General features: G+C 43.3%; 1 protein-coding gene across 1 annotated transcript; it reads right to left on the reverse strand.

Moving 5' to 3' along the window:
* Positions 1-88: 88 nt before the first annotated feature.
* LOC129857628 (immunoglobulin superfamily DCC subclass member 3-like) lies at positions 89-23,814 on the reverse strand. Its single transcript, XM_055926073.1, has 14 exons — positions 23,573-23,814; positions 14,980-15,285; positions 14,130-14,274; positions 13,913-14,043; positions 13,623-13,760; positions 13,099-13,257; positions 7,515-7,680; positions 7,097-7,347; positions 6,714-6,878; positions 6,235-6,423; positions 5,919-6,035; positions 4,411-4,540; positions 4,115-4,241; positions 89-4,000 (listed from the first exon to the last, which is right to left on the reverse strand). Exons 1-14 carry the CDS (start codon positions 23,622-23,624, stop codon positions 3,893-3,895), a joined length of 2,184 nt encoding a protein of 727 aa, XP_055782048.1. The 5' UTR covers positions 23,625-23,814; the 3' UTR covers positions 89-3,892.
* Between the last annotated feature and the right edge of the window lie 2,942 nt (positions 23,815-26,756).

The raw sequence follows: 26,756 nt of genomic DNA on the forward strand, positions 1-26,756 counted from the left end.
GTCTGTAACTAGTTTAAAAGCAGTTTAAAGCTTTGGGGGGGTTCTTATGAAACACACAAAGAAATACATTTGAGAAAAGAAAAGTATGAACATTAAAGCATTTATTTTTTCATTGGTTCTAGCATTCATTCACTACTTCTCCACATTTCAGGTGTTTTATAGTATGTGTAAATGTTTAGCAACAGGTAGGTTGTGCGTCTGGCATCAAGAAATACTGTACTCAGTTGATAGGTTACAATTCAGTAACCTGATATCAAAGTATGGACTGTAATACACAACAGTAGTGTAAATTATGGCTTAGGAAAACTCCTATATGGCTTACTTTAGTATGGCAAGTGTCCATCTTTGCAAATTAACTTAACATGGTTGTTGCTGAGCTGCTGCTGAAGTAGTTTTAAGAGAGGAAATATCAATTTGGAAAATACAAGACAGTTTGAGGTATCCTTCCTTCAATGTCAAAATACAGTTTTTTACGCTACCTTTTGCTGACAACACACCGTTCTAGAATTCTCACATTTCTAGCAAACATTTTCACATCATTCAACTACAAATAAAACAGAAACAAAAAGAGCCAACCAATATGAAAATCAAAATGAAAGGGAGTGAATCCAAAAATGGCAATAATTACAATATTAATAACAATAATAACATTTTAAAAAGGAATATCTTTATTTTGGCAAGAATTCCCATACACAGCAGGACAGCCTTGAGAGGGAACATTTATAAAATGAAAGAATAAGAAAGGTTCTATAAAAAGAAAAGCATTTTTTTCATAATCTTTTGTTTTGTTCAAAGAAATGCTTTCAAAAAAATGGTAGATAAGGTATTCAAAGTAAAAAAAAGGAAGGTATCAGTGATACCTGGGGTAAACAGTTGATCTAAAACCTTGAGGACAGTGGCACTATGTGACTTTGTTAGGGTATGTGGCAGTAGCTAATCCAATTCTGCACAGAATACTAGATTCAGAAACTGGCAATGAAAGATGGACCTCCACACAAAACAGAGACATAAACTTGTAGTAAGGCTAAGTTTTTCACATCCATTCAAACAGTTACAACACAATTAATTTGGAGGATCTGAAAACAAATTTACTTAAATGGAATCCTCTTATGCTTGATGGAGACTTTCCTGAGTATCTCCAGCAAATTGACTGAAATTTTATTCAGTAGTTACAAAAAGGGGAAAGGCGGTGCTCTATCACAACACGGATATTCCTGTTGTTAGGTCATTAATAAATGGAACATAAAATGTTAGAATTTGGTCATAGTATTGGTCATAGTATCAGTCATAGTATTGGTCAAAGTATTTCTATAATTCAAAAGACAGTTATTTGGCAATTTCAACTCCATCCTTCTTGTAACAATATGAAAATATCCCATTTTTGGAAACTGAAAATATGTGGAATACCATGCCTCAAGTGGTCTGCCAGTGAGATACATGGAAAACAACCTGTGAATATTTTACAGTGTTACAGGTGGTTTCTTGAATTATCTTTGTAATTTGTTTTTTTGGTTTATGTAAGCTGTTTATGTAAGCTGCTTGTGTGTTTCTTAGTTTGTCTCATCATTGGCTAATGGCAGCCCCTTAAAACAGGAACCCAACTGAAAAAACTTTTTTTACGAAAAGGTTAATCGAGGAAGACTGAAAACCGTAACAATCATACATCTTTGGATATCGTTCGACTTGGTTTTCATAGACTATTTGGAAAGTTTTGTTGAAACAGCGATCTACGGTAAAAGCTAGTGTCATTTGTGCGGTAAGTGTGAAGTAAGAAATATGAATATGAATATGAATATGAATATTGAATATGAATAGACATGAAGACAAAATACAAAACAAATTAGTCACTCAAGAAAGTTAACCCATGACAACAACGGTATTTGAGGCACTGCAAACCAATCACCTTTAGTTGGTGACAGAAAGCTTCCTGAAAATGGCCGTCTCAGCAACAATATACATTTCTAATTACATTTTGGAATTCTGCAGGAAAGGGCAAAAAAGTCAGCAAATTCATCCATAACAGAATGGTGAAACTTGGGCTATATATTCCTTAATGTCCATACTTTCATGCAATGTTCAAAGTTGAAAAAATGCTGTGCATTCATATTTATCGCTCACTTTCTGTCAGGCTTCCAACTTTGTTTCCTGTTGCACGTTTCTGAGTCATGTCTTCCTCCAGCAAGACGAGATGGTGTTTGGCAGCAGCAGGTGATGCCTTAATAAAGAGACATTCATCTCGCTTTCCCTGTTTGACTGAGGAGACATGTCTGTGGTTCTTGTAGTGCTCCACCGCTGGGCTCCGAGACAGCTTGATTTGACATCATCAATGATGGTGGTCTCTCCATCACCCATTTGTGAAGCTGCTGAGTCTGAGGTAGAATATGTACTTGAATCATAGCCATGTGCTTCCATACTGCATGTCAGTAGCTGAAGTGACCAAACTCTGAATGAACCGCTTTAAATTAAGGCAGACGTTCAGGGTTTGGACAAGGTGTTGAGTCCCAATCGTAGGGTTAGAAGCTGGCAGGCGATTCTTGCAGAGAATAGGCGATCAGGAATCATACAATGTCAAACAAGATAAGTGAACTGGCAAACCCACAGATCCAACCAGTTACATTCTGGGTAGAAGAGGGGCCTAGTGACATTCAATCACAATCCAAGGTCTCCTGCTTTTCTTGACAGGAAGGAATAGAAAGAGTGTACCACCCTCTGAACACAAGGAGTGGCAGCTGGCACAGGACTGGCATTGGCACCCAAAAAGAAAAGGTAAAGGGGGCACAGAAGTACCCTTTTGGTTGAGGTAGGTATGCTTGACCAGCAGCACGACAGGCAAAATGGTTACCTTGATAGCTCTGACGTTCTCGTCAGGCTGAGGTAGCTATCTTTGGAGGTAAAACGTTTTGGTGGGGGAGCAGAAAGTTAACAAAGAGTTTGGGATAGGGGGTTGAACAGAAATGGCTGAATCTGTGATCCCTCGACACCGGACCGCCTCAAGGCTAACATGGTGAGACAACAATCAACTCAGTCAGGTATGGCAAGGCTGAAGCAGACCACGTTACGTAGCCCTGAGGTACAATCTTGTGGAGCTAACCAGAGAACACCTATCGACTGAAAACATTCACTATATCTACTGTTTCACAAGCTGAACAGAGAAATCACTTTGGTACTGGCCTCAATGTAAGACTGATAGACTTTCTATCTCATCCATTGACTCGAGCTCAACATCTAATCATCTGAGAGCCATGTTCACTGTTCAAACTGGTAAAAGGCCTCAATATATCTATCAGAACCAGAAAATGGCACCATTGGCCATTAACTTAAAATGACATAAAATTAAGCTATTTATGGGTTTTGGTTTTAAGAAGGTGCACAGTGTCCAATACCACACTGAAAATATAAGGAATATAGTAATATTGCAGTTATCTTCAGAGATGAGCCAGCAGAATTTTACCTAATGAGTAATTTTGAATAATAAATGGTCTGTGCCCATTCCCTCTATGGCTATCAATACATTTTCATGGAACTAAAAATAAAATGTTAAAATAAGGCTTTCAGCTTTGGTGAAGAGACAGAAATGGGGTTAAAATCTCAATAGTTACTCATGACTACATTGGTACTACTTTGTTTTTACTTGAAGCTATTATAAAATACCTTTCCTTTGTGGTATTGGACATTCAACAGAAGTCCTCAACACATCATCTCTTACTCTTAGTTTCATTCTCAATCTCTCTCTCTCATTCACTGCTAGAACTACGGCTGGATGCTGCAATAGGCAGACTATGGCTAAGGCGTTGGTGGGCAGGTGAGGTGGAGGAACCATAAAACAGCCATTCATTTCTCAGGCTAAGGGGACTGGGGTTGGGGGAGGTAAGTGGAGTGGTGTTTGGGTGCTTTAGCCGGTGCCTGTGCCAGGCTGGCATGGTGGGGGCTGCTCGATGAGGACTTGGCATTGCGCTGGACCCTTAACAACCATCACTGCAGCAGTGATAGAGTCACATCTCTACAGGCAGAAAAGAGAAGGATGGTTATTATTATACGAACCGCTCCATAGGACACAGAAAGCTAGAACTGTGAGTGTGTATAATGTAGAATTGTGCATATTACAGCTCCTTACCTGTGGCACTAATTCAATGACCTCGGGCATGCGGATCACCCCCTCTTTTGGTGGGCTAGCCCGCTGGTTCCTGTCTCCTCCTCGGAGCCCTGACCAGCCATCTTGGGTCCCTTTCCTGCAGAAGAAGCTGGGGAGAGAAGCATTCAAACATGGAATGAGACCCGTGTCCTCGAGTCAAGTGACTCAATATCCAGGCAATAATAAATAAAGCAAAAAATCCAAAGTTATTACACTAAAACCATATTCAAAACTTATTCTGCTACCATATTACATTTGACCAAAAAGTGCTGCCTTACCTGTGGCGGTAGCCAAACATGAGGAACAGAACACAGAAGAGGATGCATGCCATGCCAGTGTGGATTCCCACCACAATGCCAGTCATGGACCCCTCGTCATCCTGCTTGCAGTTACATGGGCTCTGCCCACCTGGACAAACACGCACAAAAATGGGTTTTGTTAGTGGAAAAGCAATAGAGGGATACACATACACACTCATTAATGCTCGCACAGACACGCATAAGTGCCACAACTCACACCATCTGTGGTGTCAATACAGCGATCTGCTTAAATTCTAATATAATGAGGCAAATATTGTGCACTAATTACACCCAGAAAGAGTTGAAAACAAAAGTACACAAAAAACACATTTCCTTTTCTTGTGTACTTGACAAACATCTGTGCAGACACACACTGAGAAGTTCTGTCTGTGATCTGAAAGATTAACTCAAGAGATTTACATTACATTTACTTTTTCATAATATAGCTGACGCACTTATCCAGGATGAGTAGTTTTTACATATATCCTCTGACTAGGGTTGCAAAGCTACTCGTAATTTACCAATGTAAATTTGGTAATTAACAGAAAATATGTGGCAATCTATGGTAACGTTGGTAATTTACTGTATACTTGAATAGCTTACAAAAATAAATACGACTGTATACTATTCATTTCTTATATCTGTGTCCATATTGTCCATGGGTTCCTAGTAGATAGACTGTATGGTTCAAGAGAAAACAGCTGAATGAATGAAAAAAGCATCTAATCAGCAACGGCATCATTTTCAATTAACTCTGCAACTCTTCCAACATTGACTCTTTTCACATCTGCCGCCAATCTGACGGCAAAACATTGACAGCAAATACATATTGAAATAGTAAAATAAATAGAAGTGTGTCAAAAAATATATAAAGGATATTTCATATTAAACACTAATGGTATTCACTAGTTGATGGTTTATATTTAGGATAATGTTTTACAGCTTTGTCATTCAATTGTTTTTTGTTTTTTTAAATCACCTTACTTAATGATTTGACATGTGATATTGTCAGAGAGAGGGCCACCGATAACTACAGACATCTGTGATAATTTAAAGTACCCAATAGGGCCACTGGATGTCTTTTTATAAATTACATACAATTCTTGAAAGTTACCAAAATTCTTGTAGGTAACTGGTAAACTTTGAAAGTTTTCAGTAATATACCCTCCATTTCCAACCCAGGTAGCCTAGCGGTTAAGAGTGTTGGGCCAGTAACTGAAAGGTCGCTGGTTCAAATCCCTGAGCTGACTAGGTGAAAAATCTGTCGATGTGCCCTCGAGCAAAGCACTGAACCCTTATTGCTCCTGTAAGATGCTCTGGATAAACTATCCAATACAAAATGTACCCCCTGACACATACTGACTAGACAGCATCATTGCTCCACATTGCCACCTGGTGTAGTATGTTAGACAGTACCATTCTACACTGACAGTTACACATAGGTTCCTGATCCTAAATCAGCTTAAAGGTCAGTGTTTGTGTCTCACCGGAGTTGGTCTTGGCGCTGGTACCACTCTCAGCCAGTGAAACCAGACGCTTGTTGGCAGCACCGTCCCCATTGCCGTTGTAGGCCACCAGTTGGATCTCATACACAGCAGCGGGTTCTGAAACAGAGATGGCCAGGTAGGAAAATCAACCATAGAAAGCAACACCCTAATACACAGTTACATTAATTCCATTTCAAAGGTCCTTTTGGTACCGGTACCGGCACTCTGCATTGTGAAAATGTCTGCTTTGTGTGAGTCATTGCAATCTGAGACCCTGCAGTGACAGTGGTTAGTAGTATTCTGCCTCATCACTGACCTAGATGGGAGATGGTGTGGGTGTTGATGTGACCGGGAAACACTTCCTGCCCCTGGAAGTTGGGCTGGGGGACCTCGCGGTAGGACAGCTTGAAGCCCTCTACCTTGCCCGACTTACTGGGCAGCTCCCAGAACACCTGCATGGCCGTCTTGTTCAGCACCTTGGTGAAGAAACTGGGAGAACTGGGGACTGTGAGGGGAAAGAGGGGGAGGGACAGAGAGGATGAGTAGATTAGCATACAAATTGAATTCCAAACATGAGAAGACAGATAGAGAAAAGGGAAAGAGATGAGTGAGGCTTCGAATAAACAAACAAAATGTGAAAAACTGAAACAAGGAGATTTTACAGAAACAGGAAAAGATAGAAAAGTGAGAAAAATTAAAAAGTTGGACAAATAAAAATATAGGAACATGAGAAATTAGGCACTCTGATATGCAACCGCTTATCTCCTCTCATTTCATGATGTCTAAATGACGTACCGCCCCCTAGTGTTGTAGCCACCACAGTGCTGGACTGCTGGCTGGCTCCCAGAGGGGAGTAAGCCTTGAGGTAGAGGGAGTAGGTGGTGGCGGGCTCCAGGGTGGTGAACTCATGCTGGAAGGTAGTCTTACTAACAGCCTCCTGCAGCTCTCTGCTGTCTGGCTCTGGAAGGGACAGGAAATAGGAAGTGAGGTCATCATCTTTGCATCTTACGACAGCAAGGTATTAAAAAGAGGCAGTCTCGTGTACTACTGGAGTATTAGATGCATAAGAGCCAGCAAAATAATTATCTTAAATTCTTCATATGAATGACATAAAACAGCAAAAATATAAGATTCACTTTGGACAATGAAGTTGTATTATATTATAACAGCTTCCTTACCGCCCAACATGCGGATGTGCAGCACATATCCGATTATGCCGTCGGTGACCTCTGGAGCGGGCTGGACCCAGGTGAGCTGTAGGGTGGTGGGGGACAGGGCCGTGGCAGTCAGGTCCTGGGGGGCCTCGGGCAACTCCGTGGACTGGGTGAGGGCCAGGCGGGCACTGGCCTGGTTGGTGCCAGCACTGTTCTCAGCAATACACTGGTAGATGGCCTCGTCTTCCGTGGTGATGCGCGTTACCGCCAGCGTGCTGTAGAGGGGGGGTGGGGGTGGGGGGGGGTATTGTTAAGAGTTGGAGTGACTAATAATGGTGGTGTAATGAATGTATTAATAACATTACTTAATGTTTCATTTGAATCTTATATTTGCAGAATTAAAAGTAAATCTAGATGAGTAAAAGCATACTAACTACTGTACCTGTTATTGTTGGTGAGCTTGACATTGTCACCAGGCGTCAGGATTTTGCCGTTCTTCAGCCAGATGAGGTGAGGCTCGGGAACTCCCTGGGCCATACACGTGAACACTGCACTGCTGCCTGCTGGTCTGGAGACAGACTGTGGCCACTGCAAAAACTCAGGAGGAGCTGGGAATAAAGAGAAAGAAAAAGAAAGAGAGTGAGCTTCTCCTATTTCGCTACATGCTATGTAATTAATGTATGTGATGAAATGTTCCACCATCTTCTGTTGTCTCAAAGTCTGCTTGGCAATATCTACATTATGTAGTTTATTTCAATTTCATTTAAATGAGAGGGGTTGCGGAGGGAGATGGATAGGGGATGAGATACTGTTGCTATTACAGGGCTCAGTGGCTGCTTTGACTGTTCAGTGTTGCCTATGTCTTGCAATTACTATAAAGCACAGTAGAGGGCAGCATAGATGTTTCAGCAACGCACTTGACACAGATGGACTTGATATTATTCTGACCATTCTGGCTGTGAGACTAAAATGAGACTAAGATAAACTTGCCAAAATTATGTTTGGGATAATGGACAGTGTACGAGAGATACAATCTTGATTTAAATTCTAGGGTTTACTCAATATTTTATATACCCTGTTTGTGCTCAAATTAATATAGTTTAGGTGTCGAATGTTACTCAAAGAACTTGAAAAGGATGAAATGTCATTCTGTTTTGTGTTTTATGTGGTCAGGATGAGTGTTTGCCTCTGAATCCAAATCCCCAAATAATCCACAAACAAGAAGAGCTACCACATCTCCAACAAGATAAGAACATTAAGGTCCAGACTCGGACGCCAACTGAGCATATGCCAAAACAAGGAGTCCAAAATCAAGTTCATTATCCATGACAGCAGCATCTCGTCCCCAAATTAAAGCGGTACCCCTGTCCGTCCCTCTCGTGACACCCGAGTGGAGAGGGAGACAGAGAGGGGCTCAGAAGCAGTCTCTCTGCCACAATGGCATAATGTGTGTGTGCAAAAACCTGAGGCCTCGCCCCCCTCCACACGCATCTCATTGATCTACTACTTCCCCCACCCCCCTCGTAAAAATTAGCCTGCTCACAAATCCATTGTCAGGACTCTGGGAAAAGCAGACCAAGAGGAGAGGGAGGTGGGGTGGGGGGTGTAGGGGCTGGGGGAATGGGGCGGCCATCAATCAATGGCAGGGATGGATTTTATTTCTAACCAGGGCGCTGGGCCTCAATCTCTTTGCATTAACAAGGGACAGGAAAATAAAAGATGACATACAAGCTGGGCCTCTAAAGCTTGTGTACCGAAAAGATAAACATAAATACTTGGTTTAATCTTGTGGAGATTTGAGGATATTGAGGAGATATATATCTGTTAGGGTTTCCAGGGTAGCAGAACTTGGATATGACAACAAATTGTGCTAAACGTTTTTATATTACCACAGGAACATGTTTAGTCTCCCTAAAAGTTTTCCTTCCGTCGTCTCCCTAACAGAAATCCACCTGAGAGCAAAGCATAGGGCCAAATATTGGTTTAAGGAAAGTTGAAACAGTAAGCTGCCATAGATGGCCCTCTAGACAAATCCATCAGCAACGAACTGTCCAATTCCTTATGCCTAGACTGACAGGAGTACTCCAAACAGTCTAGAATAAGTGTTTAATAAGTGTGTATTTCACTTCAGCTCCAGCAGTGTGGAGAGCTGAAATTGAGTTAGAGTAAACCACATGGTGGATGTGTGTGAGAGCCTGGTGACAAAACGGCAGTCAGGGTCATTGTCATTGTCATTGTCATTCTGTTTGCAGAGAGAGCTCCCCAGCTGTCCCAGCCTGCCCCTCTGCAGAAGGGACCGAGGGGGTAGAGAAGAGGTGGGAAAGGGAGACTGTGGTTAGGGTGCAGGTTTGCTGGTTTGCTCATTTGAGAGCAAAAAAGATGGCTCCCATTGTGAGAGTGAATGGGGGCTGCTTCATACTACTGCATTTGGGGGAAGGACGGGTAATGAATCTACCCACTAGCATCCCTCTCTCCTGTGCTAGAGTGCACTTCACACTTGGGTGAGGCCATTTATTTAGAGTAGAGATGCATTCAAGCCCTGTTATTTCAATGAGGGTTAGTGGTTCCTTTTGTTTCAGTGAACTAGAGGAGAAACCTGCAGTGAATGCTTTTCTTTGGGTCTGCCTGTCCCTCCGTCTAGGTGTTTGCCTACCAAAGGTGTGGCTGGACTATATAGAGTTTTCTGTGTTCCTGTACGTTGCTGTGACTCTTATTGAATACATCAGACTTCGGCATCTGGGTCATACACACATTTAGGTCCTCAATCATGAAAACCAATCACGGTCATAGATTGGTTTTCAACTGTTTCACATCATTTCTCATACAGAACTATACCGAAATATATTGAACTATCCAGAAATATACTGAATGTGCTTCCCTCTCTGTAAACCTGATTGCAGTGTCATCAGAGCAATACAATGAGCTGACCATGACCATGGCTAAAATCGAACACAACTTCCATCATGACAAAGTTCACGACACATAGGTCCCAATCAAACACCACATGGCAATTGTGAAGTGTCCTAACTTCCCTGGAATATTATGCACATTTTCAGAAGGTGTGAATGAAAAGTAACTCTCAGCTCTCCCTATGCATGAGGATGCTAACCAAAAGCCATGGGAATGGCCTGTAGGCCTACACATAGATGTCCCTTAGAATAAGCTGTTTTGCAAACACACAATGGCTGTCATGTCCCTTTGTGTCCTGAGCCCTTCTGTGTGTCTGTCTGGCACTCGGTGGCCTCTGTCCCCTGAACTTGGCCTTGCCTGTGTCTGTCGCCTGCAGCTGTGACAAAGACAAGTGTCCCCACAGGCCAGGGAGGTGGAGCGGGGACCGTCTCGCTGCTCTATCAAATCCTGCCAATCATAGGCCTATAGCACCAAAACCCCCATCATAGCCCCACCCCCTACCACCAAAACTCAAACCCCACCCCCAACCATCTCAAGCATAATTTCCTTAGGGCCTGCAGGGAGAGGGTCAGGGGTGGGAGATCAGAGGTGATCCCTCACTCTGGCATGATTACTCTGCTCCTCCTCCTCCTGCACTTGTGGTTTGCTAGCACTGACTGTTTTATTCTGTTTCTATATCTTGTTATCTTTTTTCAGTTCTATGTTTTACAATTTCTTCTGTATCTGTTCTCCCTATATCTCTCTTTTTCTCTCTGTCAACCTACAAATGTAGGATCTTAAATTGATCACCCTGTTGCAGAAAAACTTTCCTGCAATGGACTTGTAGTGTATTTGGGGTTAAAAAAGCTTCTTATGAGGCTTGGTTGTAAGTTCCACTTTAATATTTCAGACTTGATTTTCCCCCTTTTTTTTATTATCAACCCCTACAAAAATGTCCATTAATTCTAATCCACATCCACATCACATTTCCTGTTGCTGAAGCATTATTTTCCTTTTGTAGCAAACTGGCTCGAAATAAGATCCTACATCTGTATTTCTCACTGTCTGTTTTCTAATTTATTATTTTAAATCGTCCCTTACTCAACCTCTCTCTGCTTCCCTGTACATTATATCTCTCCTTGCTGTCTATGAGTGTGTACAGTATATCTCTCCTTGCTGTCTATGAGTGTGTACAGTATATCTCTCCTTGCTGTCTATAAGTGTGTACAGTATACTGCAATACTCAATTTCTGTATGCCTTTGTTTCCCTTCTCTCTTTTGTGTTTAGTGTATGTGTACATGTCCCACTATTTCTATATTTCTCCATGCATCTTTCTCTCTCTCTGTCTCTTTCTCTTCGCCACAGATGGTGGCTATGCAGCCATTGTCTGACTGTGGCCTGCATCTGTCCTGGTCAGGTGGTCCCCTGGTGCAGCCAATTTATGACCCCCAGCAGCCAGCACCCCAAATTAGTTTTGGGGAGGGGGGCAGGAGGCAGACGCAACCAGGGAGATGAGGTCTGAAAGGGCATCCCATAATATGCAAAGCCAGCCCAGACTTCATAAGACCGAAAAGGTCTGCAGAAGGTAAAGGCTGGTCAGGTTCAAGTAGAATCAGTGAACTTAGGAGATTTTCAGGCACATTGAGGCATATGGTATTTGACATGAGATATCAAGGGATTGAGTTAACTAGAATTAATATGGTATGTTTTATTGATGTTAGATTTGGGTATAGCCTGAGTCCCTGATATAGATGGTGTTAACATTATGGACTGGATTGTTGATATCTACCCCCACATTAACTGTATGAGTGGTTTTAGAAAGAGCAGCAATTTTATCCACACGGTAACATACATACATGTGTTGATCAAGTTATGAAAAAGCAAAGGAAACTAAACCGATTCATATCTGTATATGAACGCTGACTGCAATTGTACTCCTCCAAACCTATTGATGGTTTGACCTCGTTGTTTTCAAATCAAGTTATGCTCTTTGTGCCTTTTCCAACGTCAATCAATAAATTAATGAATATATTCACCAAGCCCAATAAGGGTGCTATGCCAGATCCTGATTTTGAAAGACACAGAAAGCAGATATTGATTGATTGAATTGGGTGGCGAGGACAAGCAGACAAACTCAGCCATTAACACCAGCTACCAGTATACATTTACAAATGTGTGTACTATCGTGCCATTTGGCAGTGTATTACTGATGTACAGGAAAGTATCACCTGACTAAACACATACACACACTCACTCTGAAACTCAAATTTGAGTGTGTTTGTGTTTGAGTGTTACTCTGAGTTTATATTTGTGTAAAGCATAATTGTGAGTTGAATCCATGGGATGAACCACCATTAAGATGCTATAGTATAAAACAAGGTATTATGAGCTAAAATAGATAGAGCAGAGAGGTAGGTATATAAAGTCTTGGTGAAGTAGAGGGAGGGTCACCAATAAACGGTATCTCCTCCTTCATCTTTGTCCAGCTGGAGCCCAATGCCAATAGAACATGTTGGCCAACAGCAGAACACTAAGGCCCCGTGCCATGAGGTCAAAGGTGACCAAAAGAGTTGGGGGATGTCAGTTCACCCTTAAGGTCATGGTCAGGTCTACCAAAGGTTAATATAGTCTGACCTTCCTAAAATAACCCCAGCATCCCCACCATCCTCCATCCTGCTTATTACCTCTCTCCCTCCATCTCCCCATCCCTCCCCCACACCCCTCTATCTCTACCCCCCAAAACAGAGCCCTGGGAGAGCCAGGTGCTCCCCTGAGGGAGACTTGAGATTAATTTCCAAATGGACTCCCAGACCCGACTCCCTCAGGCTCTTCTGTAGATCTAGAAAGACCACATAGGTTTCAAAAAGATGCTAATAGCTTCACCTTGTCTCTTGAGTGGCTGGGTGGAATGTCTGACATGTTTTTTCTACCTATCCACTCATTTCAGATCTACAGAAGTGTTTTCTGGGTAGGGGCTAGGGGGGCATGGTTGAGTGGTTTCCTGGAGGCTGGTAATGGTGGCTCGTAGATCTGAAAAGTGCTGTATCAACAAAGCCAATATTGCATTGTGTGTATTTGGTGTTTGAGGGTTAATGCTAGTGTGTTTGGTGTGAGATTGATGGGTACCACGACTCACCCTGCACCACCAGTCTGCCCAGCGCGGTACGCCTCATTCTGGTGCCAGGGCGGTTGGCAGAGCACACGTACACCCCAGAGTGTTGCAGGTTGGCATCTGAGATCATCAGGTTCCCCGTACCCAGCACCTGGATACCCTCCACCCCGATGGAGCGCCCGTCTGGAGGAGAAGAAAGAAAAGAGGAAGGGGGGGAGTTAGAGTGCTGAAAGTCTCATCTGTAGCAAACATGGATGATCTATTTAGCACAGAACTACTCAACAATATTAAGGCAGCATTCAGTCAATGTTCAACTACCAAGGACACATTGAAGTCTTATATCATGTGTATGTTTGCTGTCACTTCTGTGACCCGAATAGGTGTCAGAAAGGTGACAATAACAAATCGATTTTAACGGTTAGCGATAACAAATTGATGTTACGAGACAATACTCTCTGTGGTAGAATAATTTGGTATTGGGTTTGGACAGTGATGTAGGTTGTGTGATAGGGAACAGTGATGTAGAGTGAGAGGGGGCAGAACCCTACCCAGCCGACTCCAGGACACGATGGGTCGAGGGTTGCCAGTGGCGATGCACTCCAAGATGGCAGTCTGGTGCACAGTGATGGTCAGGTTCTGAGGACCCGACAGAATCACTGGCTCCTTGTAGATCCGTGGAGCTGCCACTGTAGAGACAAAAAGAGAGAGAGAGAAGACAGGAAATGGTGACAAAATAAAAAATACAGATATCAGTAAATACACAAACAGATAGGCATATTTGTTATTAGCAGATATGATCCCTGACACATACAGACTCAGAGAGGACAGCTTCTCTTACCAGTGACAGTGAGCTGGGCCTCATGGCTGTAGCGAGTGTTAGCGATGTTGGTGGCTACGCAGCGATACACACCACTGTCAGCCCGCCTTACACCCGTTATCTGCAGGATCCCTGTGGGTAGGATGGTGTACCTGAATACAGGAAAGGAGAATTATAGTGTGTGCGTGCGTGCGTGTGTGTGTGCGTGCGTGCGTGCGTGTGCGTACCCATGCGTTACCTGTTATCATCAGTATTCACAGCGGTTCTGTTTTTCTCCCAGGAGATGCTGGCCTCTGGGATTCCGTTCACCTGGCAGGTCAGTCTGGCAACGCCACCCTCATCCACCGACTTGGACTCTGGGTGTATGTGGAACTTAGGGAGAGCTATGTGTGAGAGAAAATAGATCAGAGATTTTAAATAGACATGTCCAAAACGGTTTTCAATGTCCTAGAACCCGAAAAACAACAAAGTCCCTGGAGACAGTTCTTTCTGATAGGCTTAGAGCAACTGCGTTTTTCTTAAATGAAAGTGAATCACCATGGTAACCCCTTTCCCTGAGGGGAGCACCACCAATCCTTCCAATAGCCATAATTCTGCTGGTTTACCAAAAATCCCCTGCACCTCCCAACCCCCAACTGCCCACTTCTGGTTTTATTTGGCCAGAGGGAGGGGTCAGGGGAGTGAGTGAATGAAAGGTTGTCCACTCAGTGGGGCGTTTAGAGTGGGGGGAGGTGCTGTGGTTATTAATGTCCAGTCCCAACTGGGGACAGATAATGGAGGAAGGGGTGGGAAGGAAGGATTAAAGCAGTCAGGTATGATTTAAAGGCACAATGTGCAGTATCAAATGAATGAACACACATAAAGAATGTCTTGACCAGCATGGGAGCCGGTTTATGTGAGATGCTATGTTCACTTCAATGGCTTGCTAGCCATTTCAAAGAGTTTACATTTAACTTCTGCATGCCATTTAATGTGTCACACATGACTCTTACAGTATACAGTATGTGTATCATCTGTCTTATGTATGACTACTAATGTGTGTGTGAGCACTCCAATATGTATATGTGTCTGTGGTGTGTGTAACTTACATGCCAGCTGAACCCTGGCCTTGCGGCTGATCAACATGCCATAGTGGTTCTGAGCAGCACAGTCATACTCCCCAGCGTCCGTCTCATTGCTCTCTTTCCTCTTCTGGAAGCTCTTGATCAGGAGAGTTCCGTTGGTCAACACGCTAGCCTTCGGCCCGGTGGGAACGGGCACTCCGTTGCACCGCCACATCACAGAGATAGGCCCCTCCCCTTCCACCTGGCAGTCCAGCATCAGGGGCCGATCACGCACGGCGATGACATCATTGGGCTCCTTCAGGAAGGCCAGCTCAGAGGCTCTGCCCAACACTGGGTGAGAGAAGAGGAGCATGGGAGGTCAGGTACTGCTGAAGTTCTCCTCCATTCAGATGATGATAAGGATGATGATGGAGGTAAGAGGGCTGATGTAGATGACAAGGGAGATCCTCAGGACAGAATGGAGCATCTGATGACGATGATGGTGGTGGTGGTGGAGTTGATGATGAAGAGGAGGACAATGATGGAAGTAAGAGGGCTGTTGAAAAATGACAATGATGAAGATGAGAATGAGGATGATAATAATGATGACACACACACACACATGCACATACACACACATGCAAAATACTCTTAAAGCTGAACTGACATCAGGAATATGACCTATCACATACTATTACACTACTACACCAATCAATAAGTGATTCCAGTACAGAGCCTTCAGAGGGCCAGAGGTTGAATCTCTCCCTGCCTGCAGGCTATACAATGTTAACCTCAAGAAGCAGAGAAGGGCCAGGGGTGGTGCTCCTCAGTTTATTGAGTCATGAACGAATTGAAGACCACATTTTACAATGCCCATTCAACGTTAAGGTGAGGAGGGAGGAAGACACTGAAAGATGGCTGATGAAGCCATCCAAGTGCTGATGTCATCGATCTAAGTGGACTTTGTTCATAAATGATTCTCTGTTAACGACCTAACTATTGGTTTGGTGTAGTGCCTTAAGCACATATCACATTGTGTTAGATCACCATTGTAAAATATAGCTCCTATGTAGTTAGCAAGTTTAGGGGCTTCCAATACCAACAATATATGGCCATGTGGTTCTGGGGAAATATACTGAAGCACCTTTCTTGGTGGATTGATTTATAACAAATAAACAGTGGGTCTTAGAGTTCTTGAGGAATCTACCATTACGACCCATTCTCTACTGACATTTCGTATCTTGTTTAATGTATTTTCCATTATTCATCTTGCGCTACAGCTCCTTTATATTGAAATATCAAGTAAAGGTTAAGTCAAAAAATGGAAAAAGGCCCAAACTTTTCCAGTGCTCTATCTAAACCAAGTTGTGCATCTCTGCCCAACTAGATGTTGGACATAATCCAGGCCCTTGTGCTCTTAATAACACCTTAATTACCGCTGAATAACAGGGTTGTTAATGAGAGATTAAGAGGGGAAAAAGAGGACGCTGGATTACTGCTTGGCTGGGTTTATAGCACCAGGCTGGGAATCACACACTGATAAATGGCCAGTTTCATTGAGTAAGGGCAGACAGCCTGAAGCCCTAACTCTTTCCCCACAATGAGACCCTGTGAAAAGTGGGACTGCCGCTCTCAGTGGTGTGCCCCACACACAGTGTGCACTGGTGACAGCTTCATTCTCCAGACGGGGGTGTGCGTGAGTGAGTGAGTGAGTGAGTGAGTGAGTGGGTGAGTGAGTGAGTGAGAGATGGTGAGAGAGTGTGAGAGTGTGAGAGTGTGAGAGTGTGAGAGAGTGAGAGAGTGTGAGAGAGAGAGAGAGAGAGAGAGAGAGAGAGAGAGAGAGAGAGAGAGAGAGAGAGAGAGAGAGAGAGAGAGAGAGAGAGGAGAGAGAGAGAGAGAGAGAGAGAGAGAGAGAGAGAGAGAGAGAGAGAGAGAGAGAGGGAGAGAGAGAGAGAGAGAGAGAGAGAGAGAGAGAGAGAGAAGGGGGTATTGGTCTGAAAAAGTGAGAAACAACAGCGCAGAGGGAGGGGAGCAAAGATAATGTCTTCAGAGGAGTCTGTTTGGGTAGTTTTCAGAAGGGTGAACTTGCACTTGACTTTCCTCCAGCCTGATTGATAGCTCTGTTAGTCACCTCCACCCCCCATCCTATTCTGCCTTTCACAGTGCCCCCCCTCCTTCTCCCACACGCAAACACAATTAATTCCCAAAACTGCCTTACAATAGTGCCGAATGCCATGGAGCCATTGAAGCAAGAGAGGGCCTGAACAATGCAAGAAGTGGGGAAGAAGGGGGGAGAGGGAGAGGGGTTAGGGGTCAAGTTTGGATGACTTCAATGAAGTCTGGGTGGATGACTAGTGATAGCCCCCCCACACACCCCCTTTCCCCCTCTGTCCCCTTTAGTCATCGCCCACTCAGATGAGAACATCTGCCCCCCTCTCGCCAGCCACTCTACTGCACCCCCCTGTCCCCCTCTCCCCTTTTTAACTTGAACTTGGAGGTGACTTTCCCATGCCACCCCCATCGCTCACACTTCGCTGAACCCCGTCACCGATTCCGTCGACACGCCCGTCGCCCCATTATACGCACCATTTGGCGATACCCCTTCTGTTCCCCCTGATTTTTAACCCTCTCCCTTTCCCCTTACCCATTCTAAAGTCCACTCCACCTTTCCCAGATGTTCAAGATAAAAAAAAAGGAGAGATGCTGAGAGGAAGAAAAGGTTCAGTTAATTTTCAGTCTCTTATGTTAATATGGCGAGCTGTGGAATTGTAGCGTGTGACGTCTGGATCCCCTGACCCTGTGACCCTTCTGAAGAACAACAATACACACTACCCAGACACAACAAACCCCCTCCAACATCAACACGGCCGACCACAGCGAACCTCTGCAACCGTCAAACATCCCACCAAAACACGCCAGACAGCTGCTCTTTCTTCCCTAACTCCTTCCCCCCATCCATCCATAGTCTTCCCATCCTCGCCATAGTCCTCTCCCATAGCCCCCTCTCCCACATCAGCTCCTTCTGGGAGACCCAGTCTAAACTCCAACTCCTGGCTCTGCTCCAACACATGCTGTGTAATCTCCACTGCCTCCAGTTGTTTTTTTTGTTTCTCCAATTAGCCTCCCTTTACTCCATTTAATCCCTCCCCCTTTTCCCATTAATCCACCTCCATTGACTTTCTCTGTAACAAATAACAACTAACCAGAAACTACAGTCTATTCACAGTATAGCTGTGCATCCACAGGACAGATTCTTAAAGCATCTTAATCTAAATGAAGATATCTTCTCGCTCCAGTAGATACCTGATCATTACATTTAGATTCTGGTTATACACCTTTTAATCACTGACATACAATTATTCTCAATCACCTGCACCTTCCAACAACTATATATTATATGAGTGCTTGGGCCATTCAGGGTAAAACTCCATAATTTACACAATCAATGCACACATGGATGCATGCCAAACAAGCAGACACAGTACAAGGAATCTTAAACCCTTCAAACTTATTTTACAATCTCCTTCATATCTGCTCTGCAAAATATATAAATTCTGGATTTCAATACTATGACTGCTTGCGCTACCCAGAGACACTCAGTCAAGCTTAACATCTGATGTAAGGGGTAGCAGTGGATAATGGAATACCTGGGATGCTGGGGATGTAAAGAGAGTGAGATGTCGGTCACGGTAACTAAGGATTAGCTGCATGTCAAATCTTCTGTGGGGACATATTGGATTAGAGATATCTGGGGACTTCCATGCTGGGGATAGAGGGAAAGTGTAATGTAAGAAGGGACTATGAGGGAAGCAGTTAAGTGCACAGTTAAGACTGATGTCAAATTGTGTTGACTGAGGCTTTGAGGGGTGAGAGCGCTGTAATCAGCACATTATTTTTGGGTTGCTCAATAAGGAAACCTTAATCATTCGTTTGTGCTTGAAATCAGAGGAATAAAGCGAATTATGATATTATTTATTATCTACATGTATGTATGCCAAATAAAAGCAGCCAAGCCCAGCTGTGCCTTATAAATTCCCAGCCATATTCCACATAGTCAAAATGCAAAGCCCATCTTTACCACTGCAGCCCTGCATTCACCCCTGTGCCGCGGAGTGTGATTAAGTGTTAAGTTTAGGGATAAATTCACCACCCATCTGGTGCTCATAATAAGCAGAAGGGGGGCTATCCAGAACACTGAGGACAGGGACCCCTGGCCCCATCACCCAGCTTTCCCTCACACTCCACCCCACCAAAATCCCAAATCTCCACCCCTCAGCCCCAGACTGTGACCCCAGACCCTAAAAGGTCATGAGAGAGTTGGCTGAGAGGACTGAGGGGGCCGGGGTGGAGGACAGCTTGCATTCGGTCACCAAAGCACCCCCCTACCCCAGTCCCTTCATTGTTTATTGTCGCCTCAGACTTGGCAGTGAACTTCACAGTTTCCATTGTGACTGTGGCGTGAAGGTCGCTAAGCCCCCCAGGACGATGAAAAGGGGGTTCAGGGTCAAGGCAGAGAAGGCAAACAAGTAAATCCCTTCATTGGTTGCGTCCTCTATATTTTTCCCTGTGTGGGATTGTATGTTTTTTGTGTGTGTGTGTGGGGGGGGGTGCTGCTAGTGAGTCAAGCCCAGTTGCAAGTCTGTCGCTGAATCCTTAATTGACTTGTCCCATACTGTCCCCTCTCCCTGACCCTGGGAACCCCTGCATGAAGGGGAGAGGCCGACTTTGGAGATAGATGGATGCCATAGTGAAAATGAAAGTATTTTATGTGCGCTTCACTTATTGTGCTTTCCTAAATGTTTACAGTGTTGATAAGCTCCATTAGGTGAAATGGATAAGATCAATGACCATGCTATAATAAGCATAGAATTCTAAAGGCTTAGTTGTATTATCAGCTCAAGTTGTACCACAGGCAGACCCTCTGGTATAGGCTTAAACATGTTTTATTACCAGTGGATATTGCTATAGCCAGCAGCTCTCCCTCTCTCTTTTCACCTTTTCCTTCACTAGCCTCCTTCACTCTTCATCATAGCAGAGGGATAGGCACAGATGAAGTCTACTGAATTAGGCCCATGCAGGCAGGCATAATGGATGGAGGGGAGGGGGGTAGATAGGCCTGTATAAGTATTGGGGTCTGACTCCTAGGCCCAGCTGGGATTGAGGATTGGGGGTGCTGGGGCAGGGGGCTGTGGATTTGGGGACTGACGTCGCAAGGCTGGGCCTATTGTCCCACTAATAGAAGTTAAACTCCCCTCTCTACCCCTCTCCCAGCCCCAACCTTGACTAGCTGCGTGGCACGCTCTTCTTTATGGCTGGCGATGGTGCACCAGCAGATCTGCTCCCAGCATAGCTCCTCTCCTATTGTTTAAACAGCCACTTCTTCATTAATTGCCAGCCAATTTGGCATTAGTGTGTGTGTGAACACGAGACCCTTTTCCCAATGCGCTAATTAATTCACTTCCGCCCACAAGCACTTCCTTACACACCCATGGGTTCATTCAGCAAGTGTAGGGGGCATTTAAGGACCAACTACAAGGGGTGGCATTGTAGGAATGTGGGCAATGTTGGCAACAGACCAAGCATCCATTATGCAACGTTTGGAGATAAGCTAAATATGTTATCTGTTATTCATCATTCAACAACCCTTAATGGCCTAGTTAATGACAATACATTCTAATGACAACACACTGTGATGATGAAATCATCAGTATTTTAACACTTGTTCTAACTACTTAGAATATGCTGCAAGCATATGTTTTATTTATTTTGGCCAGAGTCTGTATTAAAGCGAAAAAAAATTCTCAATTTTTCTCACCCCCAGTTTGCTGTAAGTGGGATAGGCCTATACTTCGTTCAACACTCTGTGGCCATGTAAAAACAGCACAATCAAAATAAGACAGATCCTAAACTAACCAACTTCGCTTTCCCTTTGCCTCAGCCTGAGTTCCTCAGAAACATGTTAGAAAGATGCAGTGGAGCGCATTTTGTCAAAGTAATTGCAACCCCGAATCGAGATGACCAAAATGTATTGACATTGTTGGACAGAAATTGCCTATGTCATCTTGTACTGCTGCTTGTGAAAGAGGCTTCTGTCAAGAAGTCAATATCAGGTCTCATTGACCACCAGCAGTTGATTGAATGGATTTCACTTTTAAGAACAGGAAGTCTAGTTTATGTTTAATCGAAAACAATGCCAGAACGAAGGTTGTTTCATGTTTCTATTCAGGAAAAGGGGCATCGGTATTGTTTCAATTAAACTGGTAGATAGAGATGGACATGTTTTTCCAATACTGTCCTCAGAATTCACTTTTACACACTTTCTTGAGGTTAATAATCCTCAGTGTGTCTTTCTCTTTCTCTTATAAAAGGTTTCCTTGTATAGTGAACACAATGTTATTTTCAGTCTCTGTACATCCCACCTCAAAGGGCCTTGGGAGAATTTTACTCTCAATGTATGATACTCGTGGTGTAAATTGTTCTTTCACCAAGCCCATGATACACAGGCAATTTGTTTTGGAAATATTAATCTTATTGACTAGGTGGCCCTGCCGATAAAATTTCCCCAGATAATAAAACGATTTTCATTTGCAATGGAAAAAGTTTCGGGAACCATTACTGGCAACATTGCTCTGCAATATTGCATCAAAACAATGGCCAGTGTTGCCTTTGGGTCTTGCTTAAAGTCCTACAAAATGTAATACATATTGAAACGCATATCTACAAACTATATGTCATTCATAACTGCTGTCAAAATGGGTTGAATACCTGCATTTTATATTTGGTCTATGCATGTAATTAACTCAGTTTTTAAACTGTGGGGAACTTTCTTAGCCCTGATACACACAGCAATAACAGCCAGGAGCACTGTTTCTATGCACCAACTTCAGTCTTATTAGTTATGTATGAACCCAGGGTGGGTCCAGCCACATAAGTGGTGAAGAAGTGGTTGAGGCCACCAGGGAAGGCTATGAGGCTATGGCACAGAGAGCAAATATGTCTGAAGGAACTAAGGCAAAGCTTTTGAGCCTCATGGCAGAGTAGCGCCTTGGCCCTGGTTCTACGTCATTGTAGATATTTGGGATTAACACCCCCAGTCAGAAGGGTGTCTGGTTGAGATTAGGAGAACACTGTCTGTGCAGGCTGGGGGAGAATGTTAGTGTGTGTGTCTAGGTTTTATGGGATGTCTAGTAAGGCGGCTACAGGGGGATTACTGAACACCCAATCCCACACACCATCATACCCCCAAATGAGGTGTGGGGTGGGAGGCAGACAGAGAGGGTCTGTCTGCTTTATGTAAATTAAGGTGTGAGGTCGTCCATCATTGTTTGACCCCAATGTTCAGTCCACCTGGCTGCCCTGTGTCTGACCATGGCCATGAAGGGTAGATGAGTCTGATCTGACTAAATATCCCTGACCAAATATCACTGAGATTTCAATACACAAGTGGTAGCCAAAACATTGCCATTTCCCATTATATAGTTATTGGATTTACAGATATGTTCCTTGCCTGAGTTTGACACTATTTTATGAGAAGTGTAAACATGGTTCTTATGGAAACAGTTACAAACTGCACATCTTGGTTAAAGATGATACAGTGTTTTGAATCAGATGGAGACTTGAACAGCCAATACCTGATTAAGGAATAAATGCATGAGAGGCAATAGTCAGGTTCAGGGGATGAGTCAAATTTACTAGCATGTTCAAGGTTAGTATTGAAAAGTTGTATTGGATTATTGTTGTGATGATTATGTGAAGTTTGTTTGATGGATAGCCATTGTCATTAATTGGTATTAAGTGGTGTAATCAGAGAAAATAATGTGGGAGCTGACTAAATTTAATAACATGAAGCCTGACATGATAAAGCACCGTGAGTTCCTGTCCCCAAATTGTCTTATTGAGAAGTAAACTTGTGCGTAAAAGGAGAGAGAAAAGGCTAGTATCTTTACGCATCGGCTGAATGTTGCATCATACTAGCACACGTTGAACTCTCTGATCAAACATATGTCAACTTTTGTGCTGATAACACACAATTAATGAAACAAATTGGAATAAAAAACGTTTTAAAAAAGTATCTAATGCTCTTGTATTTCACCTTTCCCGAATCAATAACAACAATGTTTTCTATTTTTTGAAGGCTCTTCATTCTGATTTCCACGCATAATGAAAATATTAACACAATAGACATGTATGTTGAAGGTCAAAAGCTTCCCTCCAAAGACACAGTTGTAAATATCCTGACGGTTCCAACTTGGCCATTCATCTTTACGCGCGCCTTAATAGCCCCCATTGATTTCTCTAATTACACCCATGGTATCCCAGAGGCTGCAAACTACACGTCCCCTAATCGACACCGATGACTTTATGGAAGACATACACAGACGAGATGGAGTCGACAGGAAAGGAAAAATAGCTTTTACGCACTGCAATAGGCTAGAGAGGCAGGTGCACACTAAAGACTTGTCTTCACGTTCACCTCAAATACAGGAGATATTGAGGCTGCATGCTAAAATCATTTCAAAGTCACATGCAAGTAGCAAGCCATTCAGTTGGTTCCGCATGGAGCACATTTACTTGACGTTTACTATCGTTACCTATTCAAAGCTCGAACACTCATGCGCTTAAATATGAAAAGCAGTACCTGAAGATATGACCACCAATAGAAAAAGCAGAAAAATCCTCGTCTGGTTCATGTTTTAGTATTAATCCCTTTTAGTTTGAGGTCTAACTATTATAGCGACGCTTTAATAGCGAGCTTCACTCCTTAAAATGTATTAAATAAAAATCCCAACAAAATCTCAAAAAATCATTTCCGCAGATTAAGTTCCACTGTCCAGCGAACGGCTGGCTTCTGAACGCGTTCAAGGCTGCTTTGAGAATGTCCTGTTTGCTATTGTAGAAGGGCCCTCGCGGGGTTCTGGGGCTATTAGTTATGCGTAAGGTATTGTTGTCCCCGCTGACATCCCGGTCAATGAATGGACACTGATACCAACAATAGAACTGGCCAGCGGAGACTGGGGCATGTAAACGAGCCAATGGCAGGATGGGGGCCAGTCAAAAGGGGTGGCCCCTTCTGCACCCCAAAGCATCACTTGAGGGGACCTGCTAGAAAGAAGCTCCAAAAACCAAATGTTGTCTTAATATGCAGGTCATCGTCATTATATTGTCAACCTACAACTCTATACATACACTTTAATGCTGTTATAGTGGTTATTGCTGTCAGTTGTGGAGGTGCTGGCAATGACAATGTTACTAGTACTCCAGTAACCACTTTCCAAATTACATTGTGAGCATCTGTAAAAAAAAAAATATATATATATACAGTGCATTCAGAAAGTATTTAGACCCCTTGACTTTTCCACATTTTGTTACGTTACAGCCTTATTTCTAAAATTGATTAAATAAAAAATGTTCCTCAATCTCCACACAATACTCAATAATGAGAAAGCGAAAACAGATTTAGAAATGTATGCAAATGTATAAAAAATTTAAAAACAGAAATACCTTATTTACATAAGTATTCAGACCCTTGCTATGAGATACGAAATTGAGCTCAGGTGCAGCCTGTTTCCATGGATCATCCTTGAGATGTTTCTACAACTTAATTGGAGTCCACCTGTGGTAAATTCAATTGATTATACATGATTTGGAAAGGCACACACCTGTCTATATAAGGTTCCATGGTTGACAGAGCATGTCAGAGCAAAAACCAAGGTTTTTGAGGTCGAAGGAATTGTCGGTAGAGTGCCGAGGCAGGATTGTGTCGAGGCATAGATCTGGGGAATGGTACCAGCACATTTCTGGAGCATTGAAGGTCCCCAAGAACACAGTGGCCTCCATCATTCTTCAATGGAAGAAGTTTGGAACCACCAAGACTCTTCATAGAGAAGGCCGCCCGGCCAAACTGAGCAATCGGGGGAGAAGGGCCTTGGTCAGGGAGAACCCGATGGCCACTCTGACAGAGCTCTAGAGTTCCTCTGTGGAGATGGGAGAACCTTCCAGAAGGACAACCATCTCTCCAGCACTCCACCAATCAGACCTTTATGGTAGAGTGGCCAGACTGAAGCCACTCCTCAGTAAAAGGCACATGACAGTCCGCCTGGAGTTTGACAGAAGTCACCGAAAGGACTCTCAGACCATGAGAAACAAGATTCTCTGATCTGATGAAACCAAGATTGAACTCTTTGGCCTGAATACCAAGCGTCACATCTGGAGGAAACCTGGAACCATCCCTACAGTGAAGCATGGTGGTGGCAGAATATTGCTGTGTGGATGTTTTTCAGCGGCAGGGACTGGGAGACTAGTCAGGATCGAGGGCAAGATGAACAAAGGACAGAACAGAGATCCTTGATGAAAACCTGCTCCAGAGCGCTCAGGACCTCAGACTGAGGTGAAGGTTCACCTTCCAACAGGACAACGACCCTAAGCACACAGCCAAGACAACGCAGGAGTGGATCTGCAGAGAATAATGGGAGAAACTCCCCAAATACAGGTGTGCCCAGCTTGTAGTGTCATACCCAAGAGACTCAAGGCTGTAATCGCTGCCAAAGGTGCTTCCACAAAGTATGAGTAAAGGCTCTGAATACTTATGTAAATGTGGTATTTCAGTTTTTTATTTTTAATACATTAGCAAACATTTCTAAAAACCTGTTTTTGCTTTGTAATTATGGTGTATTATGTGTAGATTGATGAGGAAAATCAAACAATTTCATACATTTTAGAATAATGCTGTGACATAACAAAATGTGGAAAAGTGGAGGTGTCTGAATACTTTCCAAATGCACTGTGTATATATATATATATATAAATATATGTATCCTATATGTTAACACTTTACTTGACACCCAGCATCATAACCTGTTATAATATAGTCATAACACTGTCATGACATATTAAATCAAATGTTATTTGTCAGATGCGCCAAATACAACAGGTGTAGACCATACAGTGAAATGCTTACTTACAAGCCATTAACCAACAATGCAGTTAAGAAAAATAAGTGTTAAAGTATTTACTAAAATAAACTGAAGTAAAAAAGAAAGAAAGAAAAAAGAAAAGAAATGCAACATAAATAGTCCAGGTCGCCATTTGATGAATTGTTCAGCAGTTTTATGGCTTGGGGTAGAAGCTGTTAAGAAGCCTCTTGGACCTAGAGTTGGTGCTCCGGTACCGCTTGCCGTGCGGTAAGAGAGAGAACAGTCTATGACTAGGGTGGCTGGATGGCAGGAAACTTGGCCCTAGTGATGTACTGGGCCGTATGCACTACCCTCTGTTGTGCCTTGCGGTCGGAGGCCGAGCAGTTGCCATACCAGGCCGTGATGCAACCAGTCAGGATGCTCTTGATGGTGCAGCTGTAGAACTTTTTGAGGATCTAAGGACCCATGCCAAATCTTTTCAGTCTCCTGAGGGGGAATAGGCGTTGTTGTGCCCTCTTTATGACTGTCTTGGTGTGTTTGGACCATGATAGTTCGTTGCTGATGTGGACACCAAGGAACTTGAAGCTCTCAACCTGCTCCACTACAGCCCCGTCGATGAGAATGGGGGCGTGTTCAGACCTCTTTTTCATGTAGTCCACGATCATCTCCTTTGTCTTGATCACATTGAGTTAGAGGTTATTATCCTGGCACCCCACACATATATTTTTAGACCTGTTGTGACATACAGTACCGCAAAAGTTTTAGGCAGGTGTGAAAAAATTCTGTAAAGTAAGACTCCTTTCAAAAATGGATATGCTAATAGATTATATTCATCAATTAACTAAATGCAAAGTGAGTGAACAGAAGAACAATCTAAATCAAATCCATATTTGGTGTTACCACCCTTTT

This window comes from Salvelinus fontinalis, chromosome 6 (genome assembly GCF_029448725.1).
Source record: "Salvelinus fontinalis isolate EN_2023a chromosome 6, ASM2944872v1, whole genome shotgun sequence".
Classification (NCBI taxonomy): Eukaryota; Metazoa; Chordata; class Actinopteri; order Salmoniformes; family Salmonidae; genus Salvelinus; species Salvelinus fontinalis.

Coding starts and splice junctions, on each gene's coding strand:
- LOC129857628 (XM_055926073.1), bottom strand. CDS start 23,624: ATGAACCAGACGAGGATTTTTCTGCTTTTTCTATTGGTGGTCATATCT. Junction 6,424..6,713: donor GGCTACAACACTAGGGGGCG/GTACGTCATTTA, acceptor TTCCCCTCACAG/TCCCCAGTTCTCCCAGTTTC. Junction 4,541..5,918: donor CAGCGCCAAGACCAACTCCG/GTGAGACACAAA, acceptor GTGTTTGTCCAG/GTGGGCAGAGCCCATGTAAC.